General features: G+C 43.1%; 1 protein-coding gene across 4 annotated transcripts in view; it reads left to right on the top strand.

The window, feature by feature from the left end:
* The window catches only part of LOC128738489 (sorbin and SH3 domain-containing protein 1), a 201,177-nt gene that overhangs the window by 180,260 nt on the left and 6,751 nt on the right, over nucleotides 1–14,166 (top strand). For all 4 annotated transcript variants that reach the window (XM_053833677.1, XM_053833675.1, XM_053833674.1 and 1 more), the window contains 2 exons: nucleotides 12,505–12,841; nucleotides 12,912–13,026. In XM_053833677.1, coding sequence (XP_053689652.1) covers nucleotides 12,505–12,841; nucleotides 12,912–13,026 — 452 coding nt within the window. The remainder of the gene's footprint in view (nucleotides 1–12,504; nucleotides 12,842–12,911; nucleotides 13,027–14,166) is intronic.

Below are 14,166 nucleotides of genomic sequence, written 5' to 3'. Positions count from 1 at the left end.
ATCGACGACGGAAGGGTGGTTGTAGGTAGTGTACGATGTAAAAGAGCTATTAAATTTATGAAAGTGCGCTGATTATCATGTTCACCAACATTAGCGTTGTCATTAGGCTTATTACCACTCCAGGAGTGGAGTAGTGTATGGGAAGAAGCTAATCATTAGACCTGTACGTGGAACGATGCCATATTCAATTGATAGGACACTTATTAGGCATTAAATAAGCCATTATACAGCTACTTATTCAGAACATGGACTTGAAACGAAAACGTGTCATTTCGCTTAATTTCCGATGTCCGTTATCACCTGTTGTTGTGTGATAAATGGGTATTTCACACAAACTAAACCTCACGTGGTACGAAAACAGTTGAATCAACTCATGCGGTAGCAGATAGCTGGTCAACAACTTTTAAGTGATTAGCTTTTGTGTAAGCTCGAAATGGTTGACCGGTGTTACGAAATCACCGTTAAAATTGACCCAAAACGAAATGCCAACAACCCTGATAGCAAAACGTTACACAACGCGCCCCAATTAGGTGCAAATTTGTAACCCCTTGGACCGTAACGACGGCGCTACATGACCCAACTTCAGACGGTCGACCGAGGGTGAATATAAGGTGTTTATAGTTTTTTTTTCTATGCGGTGTTCCGGTCAGTTGCGATCAGCTTAGACTGAGGTGAATCTCTGATGAACGTGAGTGAGACGGTCCCACCAGAGCGTGGTTCATAAATAAATTGCCAAACTGTCCTCCATCCCTACTTGAGTCGTTTTTAATTGGAATAAGCTCTTCAATTATTGACTTTACCTGCATGGGAAACAGCTTGCGGCAATGCAACAACACCGCACCATTCCGTCCCAGTTCATATTTTAATGATGGGTTTCACCTTTGCATCTAATCATTGCGATCAATTTCACCTGCAGCCCTGTGGTGAAAGTAAACAACATAATCAGCAAGTAGTAGTAGATTTATACACAAGCAGCATGCATAAATATCAACATCAGGCAACCGAAATAAACAGAAACATGCAACAACAACAACAACAACAACCAAACCGAAAACATGCAAATGGAAACCGGTGGACATGTTGGAAAGGGTTTGCTACATTTTGTCGATCGGCTTTGTTTGACAGCGCCAAGTTGGAGAAGAAATGAAAACGAAACAGCACTACAATGGAGGAAAACCATAAACAAAGTCCATAAGCAACTGGCATAATCTAAGTCCGAAATCGATTGGCGGTTTATAGCCATAAGAGTAATGTTTTATGCACATAGGAAGCATTCATATGTTATTTTATGACTATGACATAATCGCTACAGACCAGTGCTACAGCATAACTTTATCCGACTATTGTAGTCGTAAAATACGCTGAAATGGGCAGGGCACTGTAATTTGCAAAATTAACCGAGAGTGAAAAAAATTCACAGGCGGAGACCAGCGAAGCTGGCATCACAAGGTACTATTTCGATCAACTTAAGATGCTGGGAACTGGCAAAATTTTCCGACTGTTCCTGGAATTAATAGTCAACTCTTTTATACGCAATGTGATTAAACTAAACTAAACTTAACATTTGAGCGTTACGGTTTCCATAATGATTCATAATATAGCTCAAAAGCTTTGAATTAAAAATATACTGTTGCAAACCAGCTTTGAGATTGTAGTAAACCCCCGGCCACGACGTTCGGAAACGAAAATATTGTCAGGAAACTAACTTATGGCATATTTTTCTCTCAAACATAACCGCCATTGTAACTGTAGCTGTGGCTAAAGGAAGAACTTTACTGGATTTACTATCGAATGACGATCATTCTCCTGATTTTGTTCCAGTAGACTACTTCTCGCTCCTTAAGATTGCCTTCATATAGATTGAACATTAAAAAAATTGACAGAAAATAAACATTCAATAACAATCATAAAATAAATAAAAGGTTATATTTTTCATATGAATGGGTTTTTTCGTATTCAACATTTACTTGGTCTTCCCAATTTTTCCAGTTACCATGATGTTTTCGATATTACCGATTTTTGTAATTGCATTATATAACTCTTTCCGTGCATTCACTAGAAATAAATTGATAATATTTTTGATATTTCGCCTGACATTTTTTTACAAGCTCTCTTCAAGAAATTATCAAGTATTCAAAAGGGCTCCTGAAGATTTCTTCTTATGTATTTTATGAATTTAATGGATAGTATGTCTACATTCTAAGGATCTGAGAATGATTGGTATGAAATTTATCGATCTTGCCCCGAACGTACTCAACAGAATACGGCCATCGGTCTTCTCCGGAATCGTCGTGCTCTTTTGATTTTCTGCCGAAAATAGTTTTGGCTGTTTGTTCACCAGACGATGTGAGCAGGGCCGGCGCTAGCTAATTTGTCGCTCCACGCAAATTCTCAAAATGGCGCTCCCAGAATAAACGAAAAACAGCCGGCGTTACTGTGTGCAGACATTTCGCTACCTTCATACTCGAAAACGCACAGTCTCGTAGCGTCTTTCTGAATAACCACTCACGAGGCAAACAATGCGTGAGCAGCCAGCTGCCCGTGAGGGCTAGCGGCACACTGGGATACAGATTTTGTATTACTTTTCGTTTTTTCTTCATCTTACGCCCTCGATTCTACACGCGGACCGCGGACGCGGACAGGCGACTGTGGCTGTTTGATAAATACACGCTCGCAAAAGTCGTTGCAGTGCATGAATAAATAAGAGCGGGAGTCCGAAAGGAATGCTTATGCCGGCATATTCATTAGAACGAGTATGCGTATGTGAGAAAATTAGCCCACACAAGTGCGGGCTTCGCAACATTGCAGTGCACTGGTCACAGTCAACCGCCATTTCTTTTGAATAATTGTCGGTTTCTTGAAACCCATTATTAGAATGATAAACCTTCAAAAAGGGAAAAATTCGGTTTCTTGTTACTTCAGAAACTTCGTCCTCATACCTTGTTACTTCGTCGAAGATGAATTTGCTGATTGTGGATTTTGAAGATATTCAAAAATCTCTCCCGAAAAATTTCTAAATAATTTAATATCATCAATGCCACTTTCCCACCACGTTTATCTGAATGTTGTGTTTCAGGAGGAGGTAGAGCGCAAGCGGAAAGCGAAGAATGGCGTAGGTGTATGAACCATGCACTGCAGGTACTACTTGGAATTTGGATTCTCAAAGTACACTTGTCAAAAGTTGGGAGAATACGATGGGTCGGTCTCGGTCACGTCGCAAGAATACCGGATGACCATGCAGTGAATCAGTTCACTTGTAGACCCTTAAGGGCTCCTTACACTTACGCATAATTCAGCCTACGAAGCTATACTCATTACATCGGCATATTTTTCTATTTATCCACCAAATACGATCGTAGAATTTAGCGCTCAAAAATCTAAAGCACTCGTCGATTTGCTTCCTTCTTGATTCGTTCGTGGTTCATGTTCGTAAAGGGCCACAGGAAACATCAGCGTTCTATAGAGCGTAGAATAGCTTAGGATTCAGCTGGCTACTGTAACTGTAGAAAGACCTATTCGCAGCCGCAACTCGTCGACTGCGTTCACAACGTACCACGGTGTATGATCTCCTCTACTAACTACTTCAAATTGTTTCCCATCCAATTCCACCCCGGAACCAACATCACTAGGACTTCGCTATTCTCAATGGTGGCCTATCTGGCAATTCTGACACTTGATTTTAACCTATCCACCGTCGTTTGAATCAGCTTAATCCGTTTGGAAAACTGTGTACAATCTGCAATAGTTACCTACCGCAGCTCATTTCGCCTAACTGAATGGTATACCGTCTTGAAATCCACAAACAGATGATGATTTGTACTCTCAAGGAAAACCAGTTCAAGTGCGTTCAAAGAACAACAAATACATGAAACTTCCTCCCTTTCCAACGAAAGTCTAGATCAATTCGAAGCCCGCGGATGCGTCTCTCACTGTTTCCACCACAGAAATTGTGTAAATTCACACGAACGTATGATGTGACAGTGACTACAGCGGGTCAGCGGGAAGTTGTCTCGATGACTCCAAGGATGTTTTTCACAACCCATTTATACCTTCTTCTACCTTACCTTGCTGGGATGAGTTGAGTGGTAGACCTGTGTTCCGATGCGACGGCTGCGTGTGTCGGCGTGGAGGAAGTAAACCGTTGTTTCGGCTGCTGTTAGGCGACTGCAAAGCCAAAAAATCATTTCAAAAGTCATCCCAAAAAATGTCATAGTCACTGTTGCCAATCGAGCGAGAAGTCAAAGTTGCCTGCTCACACGCGAGTGAGTATGCGAAACACAGCATTCAACGCTAACGCCGCACACGCAAGCATGAAACAAACAGCCACCGTTGCTGTGTGCAGACATTCTGCTACCTACACACAGTCGAGCACGCACATCCTCACATCGTCTTCCTGCATAGCTTATTCCCGAGTCAAATAACTCCTGAGCAATCAGCTGCCCGTGAGGCATAGAGACGCACTCGGATACAGGTTTTGCATTACTTTTTCTTTTCTTCTTCATCTTCGCCCCCGATTTTACTCACGGGCGAGTAATCGGCATCAGCAGCTCGGGCAGCAACGAAGAACGAGAGCGACGACCGTAGCTGTTAGCTAAACACACACTCGCAAAAACTCGTTACAATACATGAATGAGTACGAGTGAGAGTCCGAAAGGGACGCATACTCCGACGCGTTAGTTAGGATAAGTACGCGTGTGTAAGAAAATTAGACCACACGAGTGTGGGCTTCGCAACACTGGTCATAGTTGATCTAAAGATGGTTCGGAAGATTTGTTTTGGAATAATTTGAAATGTGAAGCCTACGCATCGGCGCACAGGTCTATTGAGCGGTTTTTTGACATACTCTGCTGCCACGCCATCTGTTGTAATATATTGTTGCTGTATGATGAAATGCATTGTCCTCTCCGTTCGAGAGTTCGTGGCCTGAGCCAATACTTGGCCACCGAAAAATTCATTCAGCAGCAGAATTGAGTAGTCGTTTCCATTCAACCTGATCTTGGGTCAGTCGCTACCAATTTCCCAGTCCTGTCAGAAGTCGCACATCACTTTCGACCTGGTTGAGCCATCTTACACGGTCATACGCCTCCGCCAATCACCGCTTTCAATTTGTACTCCGCCAAATATCGTCCGCAGCACCCCCCGCTCGAACACGGCAAGGACGCGTATGTCTTCCGTGAGCAGCGTCACAGCTTCAAGTCCATAAACTACCGCCGGTCTGATAAAGGTTTTGTACATTATCAGCTTTGTACAACGGCGTTTTGCGAAGGGCAAAGTAGGCCCGATTTCCCGCTTGAATGCGCCGCTGGATCACCTTACTAGTGTTGTTGTCCGCGGTCACCAGCGATCCCAAATGCGATGCGATGCGCATGAAATACATCACTCGATCCACTGTATCTCTGATCAGTCGCGTCAGTTTATCCGGTAAACCATGTTCTTGCATTATCTACCACAGCCGGTCTCGATCGACTGTATCGTACGCTGATTTCGATTCAATAAAGAAGGCACGTTGTACCCTCGACATTTCTTCAAGATCTGTCGGATGGTGAATATTTGGTCCCCATAAAACCCACCAGACAATTCCCTACGAAACCTTGGGCGATCGGTGACTGCTGGCGTAAGAGGATCCGGGCGTGTACCTTGCAAGCAGCGTTTACTAGCGTTATAGCGAGATAATTGCTGCAGTCGAGTCGATCACCGTTTTTGTAGATGAGACAAACCACTTCTTGCATCCATTACTCCGGTAGCTTCTCGTCCTTCCAAATTTTGAAAATTGCCCAGTATAGCCGTTGCCAGCGTTTCTCGGCCATGTTTTTAAATCTGTGCCGGTGGGCGGTCCTTAACAGCGACTTTGTTAATCTTCACCAGCCCGATTTCTCGTTTGACTTCTTGAAGATCAGGTGCTGGGACGTTACTAACTTCCACAGTCAGTATTTGGCTAAGTTCTCCCTAATTGAAACCTTAGGGTAGTCGGTACCATAAATATCTCAAGAACAGCACATGCGATTCACGTAGTAGACGGCCTCTAGTTGACCCGTAGTATGTTCGGTAATAAGGTAGTCCTCGGAGAGGATCCCTATTTTGAGCTGCCCTACGACCTTCAGGTAAAATATACAGGTAGTGGAAGTCCCAGTCGGATCCTTTTGGGCTTCTACTCATTCTCTGGAGAATAGATGCCGCCTTGACTTCTTAAGAATACTGAGAAGTTTCGATCCCTGTGACGGGGCCGGGAAGAAAGCAGAGCTTTCTACCGAGTCACCTCTGCCTAGAGCCCAGATTTATCGGCCGACCAAATATGTGTAAACGGACACCACACCACAGAAGGCATGTCAAGAATCGATCGCACCAATGAAAAGTATAAAGCTCGCAAGCAATGTAGATCACGGAAATCGTCGGCTATGCGCATTATGAAGCCTAAATTGCGATTCGCTTTAGAAATGATGTTAGAGTAGTGGTTTTGAAAGGTCATTCTAGAGTCCAGTTCAACCCCTAAATCTTTAACAACGCAGACACGTTCAAGGTGGGACCCTTCGATCTCGTAAACGTACAAGATGGGAGTCTTGCTTCGACTAAATTTGATGACTGAGCATTTTGACACACTGACGGTGAGGTTATTCAAGTGACACCTTTCCGTAAACAGATTAATATAATCTTGCAGTTGTTTGCTGTCTTCAGCCGATCGCACAGTGAGGTATATTTTTAAAAATCATCGGCATACAACAGCTTGCAGCCAGGAGGTATCGCAAAGCAAACATCGTTAGAGAATATAAAGGAATAGTAACGGTCCTAAGTTACTTCCCTGTGGAACTCCTGAACGATTACAAAAACTGTACGATTCAGTAGAGCCTAACTTTACTGAGAGTTGTCGATTTGTTAAGTAACTCTTAAGCCAGCGGACAAAGGCATCAGAAGCTCCTTCCTTGCGCAGCATCTTCAAGCTGACGAAGACAAAATGAACAGAACTGCAGAAGCTTCGTGTTGATTGAGCCTTTGGGGAAAAAGCCATGTTGTTCTATAGAGATGTACGATTTCACTTTGTTAAGCAGCAACTTTCCCACAAGAATCTTCAACAGTTTCGACCCGGCACATAAAGAGGTGATACCTCGTAATACCTACCTTTAAAAAGAGTCCTTATCCTTCTCTTCTCTGGCTTTATCAGCATCGGTTTCTCGGCGAGTCGGCGTAACAAGGATGGAACAGAAATATGACTGAACGTCAACAAAGTAAACCGCTGTTCAGCTAATCCCAAGTAACAATGTGAGTTTTATTGCACTCTTATTGTAGTTTTCGTGATCAATTTTGGTCCTAAAACCCAAATTGTTACTTGGGAATGGTTCCATGTTGACTCGGATTGTTTCGGTAAAATGTGGCTTCCGGGGCCTATAATGATTTTATTGTCATTTTGATCATCTATATTCGGTCTGATGAATCGCAGGGGAAAAGAAAATTCGTTGTCAGATCCCGTAATAATACTATGGAGAATGTCATGGTAATCCATAGGCTCTGCTCAACGTTAACCCCTCCCCCAACCGTTTACTTGAATCGAAGTACTCCTTTACTTCAGGGATAGGCTATTGCATCATTCCTAGCGAATCTGTCTTCTGCACTGGTGAGCAGATGCTTTCTGTGCTCGTACTTCTTCCGACGATGGAGGCTTTTCCGTCAGCTCTAGCTTCCCTGAATAGATCAATCTCTGTCTTTACCTTAAACGGGAGTAAAATACGAGAAGGAACCATGACGCCATCGGCTGATCCAGCCTCAAGCACAGTGCATGATTCTCTAATTGAGTTCCTTTAGACTAATGGAACGTTGTTAATCCCATTTATAGTGGTTCGAAGTGTTGAAACAATGATTCGATTTCGACTCAAAGTTCAAACATTTTGGAATAAGATTTTCTTATATGAAATTAGTAGGCGATGGAAAAAATGACAAATTTACACTAAATTCGCCTAATATTAGTGTTTTGCGGAAAAGTTGCGGTTTTTTGTTTACATTATATCATCAAGTTAAAAAAAAACCAGAGCCTTGGTTATAAACATCTATAAGACTTAAGGATACTTACGGGGCTAGTACAACGATTCTATAGACTCTAGCAGTACCGTCCAGCCGAGATTCGTACATACGACAAAACGGAAACAAAAAGGAAATTTTATATTCAACATTTGATTTCTGAGCTTTCATTGTACTGGTAGTTTTAACTAGCTTGTAGCATAAAAGTCTTGTAGTAAAACAATTGTTGTATATTAACTTAACTTGAGACTTTATGAAGGAATTCGAAACAAAAATAGAATTTGGGAACATTGCATACAAAAAACATTTTTAGGGAAGAGATAAATGCCGAAAAACGTTGGAAACACCGAAATACTCAATTAGTAATACCATAAATCTTTTGAAATCGTCAGTATCAAACAACCGGCATCCAGGCGGCATAAAATTGAAAGTTCTAGTTTACTCCTCTGGGGAACGCCCAACATCGAAATAGTAGAATATCAAAGATCCAATGGTTCAGAATTTCTTTGATTTGCTAATGAAATATCAGGACAGGAAGCCCGTGTCGATGCGATTTACAAAGCAAAACAAGCGACACGAAGCCTGTCATTTGGAAATAGTTTGCTCTGTTGGGGTAACCTGTTGGATACTTTCACCACGTTGAAAACTCTTCTTAGTCAGCAAGGTCAGCTTCAAAGAGGAAGATTTGCATTACATTCATGTAATATATTTGAAATCTTCCATCTAAAATGTCTTGGATTTTAAAATGACATCAGGTATTCATTTCCGTACTCTATTTGCAAAACTATAAAATCTATAAAATCCTGCGATCAGGCAACGGCAGCACCCTGACCGGGTGCAGGTCAGGAAGGTCTTGAATCTGTTCGCGATGCGGCGAAAAAGGCGGATGCTAACTCATATGCCCAAAAAATGATGAAACGTGCCGACTATCCTATTTTTAAGGTCCGGAAGGTACCGAACCGGAATGACAAACAAACCCTGGTGTCCAAAATACGCTCCAAGAAGCGAGGGGGGTTGACAAAACCTAGATACGTCGGTTGGCCGTTCTTGAGGCGGTAATGAACAAGAAGATGTACAAATTCGCCACAAATTGCTTGGTTTTTCAGACCTTCTGTGGGTGCAACAAGATGAACCAACCGTATTTCAGGACAGATACCATCGACGCGCAAATTTATCAGAACTTGTGCCTCTAGAATCGCCCGCTTCTCTACCTGCGGGCTTACGGCGACGGACCGCTGTTTTAACTGCATTTATTATTCTACCATCACGTATGGCCGGTGTTAGACTGGTCAAAGTTAACAACGTTGTTGTTGCACCAAAATACGCCAACCGAACTCGTCGGAACTTTGCCCGATTGAGAAGTTTTGAGCCATCATGAAGGTCACCACTTATGAGTGGTGTCAAGTTCAAGGTGCGGTTATTCAGCTATGGAGAGAAGATTCTATAAAGTAATGTAGTAAAAATCTAACCATAATGTTATGGCTTATTTTGGTGAATTTATGGGACCATTTTTGTATCTCAACTATCTTGATAGTCTATATTAGCATTTCCAGAACAAAAACGGATGTTCCAGTATAACTGGAAGACATAACGGGAAGGTGGAGCGAAGGAGTGGATGATTAATGGAGATTAATGTGATTGTGGGGCACAAGACAGACTACGCGGAAGAATGAAAGAACGAAAAAATAAACAAAAGAGAGATAGAAAGAGCGCGAAAGAAGGACAGAAAGAGAAGCTGGATAGGCAGAGTTAAAGAGTGGCGAAGAGAAAGAACGGCAGAGAGAGAAACACACACACACACACACACACACACACACACACACACACGCGCGCACACACACACGCGCACACACACACACGCGCACACACACTCACACACTCACACACACACACACACACACACACACACACACACACACACACACACACACACACACACACACACACACACACACACACACACACACACACACACACACACACACACACACACACACACACACACACACACACACACACACACACACACACACACACACACACACACACACACACACACACACACACACACACACACACACACACACACACACACACACCGGGAGAGCAGTCGTCTCCATTCAACTCGATCTTGTGCTACTCGTCGCCAATTTCCCAGTCGTCTCAGAAATCGCAAATCATTTTCGACCTGGTCGAACCATCTTGCATGTTGAGCCCCTCTGTTGCTGTTGGCGGTGGGGTTATGGAAGAGAACTATTTTCGCCGCACTCTCGTCCGGCATTCTTACGACGTATGCGGCCAACCCTAGCCTACCGACTTTCACCAGATGTACGATTGGAATCTCTCCAAGCAATGCCTGTACCGGCTGTTAAGAGGTTTCTACATTGTACGGTGGCGTGTGCTTCTCGATCGTAGCGTCTTTGCGAAGGCCAAAGTTGGCCCGAATTCCCGTTTGAATCTCCTTAGTAGTGTTGTTGTCCGTGGTCCCCAGCGATCCCAAACACACGAATTCATCTACCACTTCTAGTTTGTTCTAGTTTGTAACAGACTTGTTAGACCTACATCGTACCAGGATGCGAAATTAAAAATATATCGTTAAAATGCATTGACTTTTGATGTATTTCCAGTGCCATAGCGAGCGGTTGGCCAGACTGGTCCCCGCCAAGGGTGCTTGCTCATTATTCCACCGAAAGTCTTTATAACGGTAGTCTTTCCAATACAATAGACGAAGAAAACGTAAGAAGAAAGTAATGAAACAAAGGTGTTTTATAGTATCCCAAGAGCGGGACAAGGCATACGAACATAGTTATTGAAACAGCACTTTTTAGGATCTTAGATTGTTCTTTTTTGGCAAACTAGGAGATCCACGGGTTCAAATAGGTAGATCCCCATGATTCTCTCTCCGTGATTTGAAGGATACGCGATATCTCCGAATCAGTAGTGTCTAAGGGAAACATTAGATTCGAATTCAGTTATAATTAGCTCCCATTGTAACTTGTTTCAACCCGCGGATTTCCTAGTGCTGCTTTAATGACCCTACCTCTATCTAATTTTCTACTGTTTTTCTTTCACATCTTATGCCTTAGGAATACTATGAAACACTTTTATTTTACCATTTCCTTCGTCTATTCGAAAAATTATTAAAGTTTTCAAATCATAGACATTACAAAATTTACACAAAAAATGTCGACATTCGATCCATTGATTGACATAATTCACACATAGCTGGTAACCAAAAACCGAGTTGTTGGGAACAATTTTCGACCCTAAAATTATAAAGTGTTATTTTGAAAATGTGCCACCAACTTCCAATGATGAAAACCCATGAAAACGTCAAACAAGGAAGCAAATTGATTCAATGGCAATCAAATCTGCTTGACACTTTGTTTCACCTAATGGCGAAGGGGAAAAAATCCATCTTAATTAAAGTAGCAACGCCGTTCGTGCAACCCACTTCGCTAAATCCGCGAGTAATTACCGTTTTGCGCTTGAGAAAAAAATCCGCACTTCACGTTTAGTGGAGAAATCGGCCTCCAATCGCGCGCAGTAGCTGCAGCCACCCCCGGGGCCGGGTTCGCCCGCACCATAAACAACCGTCAGAGTAGCGTTTAATACCGCGATTGACGACAACGTCGGATGTGGATTATCGGCTTCTCACCACAACACCGGACCGGGCGACAGAGTTATAACTAATTGAAATTCACCCCTTGCCTTGCCCAGCGGACATCGACATCGACATCGCGATCAGCAAGCAGCAAGCACCGTCGAAGACGGACGGTACTGCGGTGGCACTTTCCTCGCTTTGCTCTGCTCTGGTTTGGTCTGGATATGATTTCGATTTCATTGACGATTATTATGGTTATTATGCTGTCGCAAATCGGTGAATGTACATATTTTTTTTTAATGTCTCCATCATCAACGCCCTTTCAAAGACAGCAGCAGCAGCAGCGGCAGCACATAGGTAGTAGGCCGCGGTGATACACAATTACGTTACGACGATTACGACTGTCGACGACGGTCGTCGTACGTACATTCATCTTTCACTGCGGTCGGGGGGCTGTTGGTTGGGGTTTGTCATGAAAGTGAGAAAAGCGAAAGCATGCTGATTAGTTATTATTGCCCTCCTGTTTACGTTATTTTATACCAGACTGTGGTTTTTGGGCTTCTAGTCTAGTTCCGCCAACAAAAGCGCAGCGGAATGTTGGTTTCCGCATGTTTTCAATTTTCACAACAATGCAATGTGTACCAAGAAATCATAACGATTTGTTGCTTTCACTTAAAATAGAGATCCGTTTTACTGGAAAACATTGAAGATTTTGTTGGAAGAAAGCAGTTCCAACACAAAAACCGAACTTCATAACTGGCTTTCAAACAATAATGATTTGTTGCTACTTAATGTTTACAATTTTTGTTACTTTTGATTTTGCACACATAATCATCCGATCGGATGGTGGCTAAAATTTTAACGGTTCGTTGTGTTTCGTTCCTACCCGGCAGAGTCTCCCCGTCGCTACATCGAGAGCGATGTCAACATCCACTACAAAACCCCGATCCGGTACGAGTACAAGGAAGCCATACCGGACGATGAGCTGGCCTACCGGCAGGCGGAACACATGCGTCGTGTCTACCAGGAGGAACGTCGCCGCAAGTACATGCACGAGCTGGAGGATCTGCAGAGCCGACGCCACACGGACGTGTTTGCCCCCTCGCAAAAGTCGCCGATTCCGCTGAACCGCTACGATGACTTCGATGCCGATCTGTCGCCCAAACCGATTAACGTGCTGCCCAGAACGATCGCCCGTGCGTTGTACAATTTTCAAGGACAGACAGCAAGGTTAGTTAGAATTGATTCGACTACTGACTAGGTCATGAAACGAAAGGCTTACGCTTGATTTTCTTTGCAGAGAACTTTCCTTCAAGAAGGGTGACATAATTTACCTAAGGCGACAGATCGACAAAAATTGGTACGAAGGTGAACACAACGCCATGGTAGGACTTTTACCGGCAAACTACATTGAGGTAAGCTTTTCACTGAATCTCTATAACTCTTTGTTTATGTACAAATAAACATTTGTATATCAACAACGCTTGTATCCTAAGTGATAAACTTAACCTGAAAATTACATGCAAAAATTAAAGGGTTTAATCTTTTGAAAACTCAGACCACTTGCCGGTCCTCCTCGAGCATTGTCCACGTTTCATATCTGAACTGTAGAGAACAATCGGTCTAATAAGCATCTTGTGCAGGGTTCATAACATCTTGTACCGCTATGTTGAACAGCAGGCATGAGAGAACATCACCTTAACGAAGCCCTCTGTGTGATTCGAATGAACTCGACAATCCACCCCAAATCCGAACACAACACTGTGCACCATCCATCGTAGATTGAATCAGACTGATGAAGTTTCCGAGTTTTTTTCGGTCTATGGTATCATATGCAGCTTTGAAATCAATGAACACAAGGTGCGTGGAAACTCTGTATTCAAGACCCTTTTAGAGGATCTGCTGCAGAGAATATTTGATCCGTTGTGAACCTTCCTTCAACGAAGCCGGCTTGATAAATTCCCACGAATCTCCGCACTTTGTGTTGTTTTGATGATGTTCCAACAGTTCTCGAGAGGGGCTTCGTCCAGCTCGTCCTCTTCCGGCAGTGCGACGCAATGGCCTTTTTGACAGCCTGTAGTCAAAGACGAATGGGCCCAACTTTTTTGAAAATGTGAAGACTTCACCCTTATTTGGATTTAGTAGCAAGCGGTTGTCGACCTACCATTCGGCAAAGGTCGGTAATTACTCCTGAAGAACAAAGTTCAACTTAAGGTCGTCTGCAAACATGAGTCACGGACCTTTAAGCAGGATGTTAGCGTCTTTGAACTAGATAAGGAATAGTAAAGGACCGAGATGACTGCCTTGTGAGATTCTTGAATGAACCGTGAACGATCCTGAGAGACTGCCGTCAGTATTCATCTTTAGGTGGCGATCGGATAGGTAGGAGCGGAACCAACGCACCAACGGGCTACTAATGCCAAGCTTATCCAGTTTGGCAATGGCAATTTATCAAAAGTTACGGAAAGATCCGTGTAAATAACATCTGTTTGTGACCGGTCATCGAAGCTATTTATTACGTAAATAGGATGTGAAAGTCAAAAGATTGGTAGTTG

This window comes from Sabethes cyaneus, chromosome 2, assembly GCF_943734655.1.
Source record: "Sabethes cyaneus chromosome 2, idSabCyanKW18_F2, whole genome shotgun sequence".
NCBI lineage: Eukaryota > Metazoa > Arthropoda > Insecta > Diptera > Culicidae > Sabethes > Sabethes cyaneus.
Note: the sequence above shows the minus strand (reverse complement) of the source record. Positions and strands in the feature narration are given on the sequence as shown.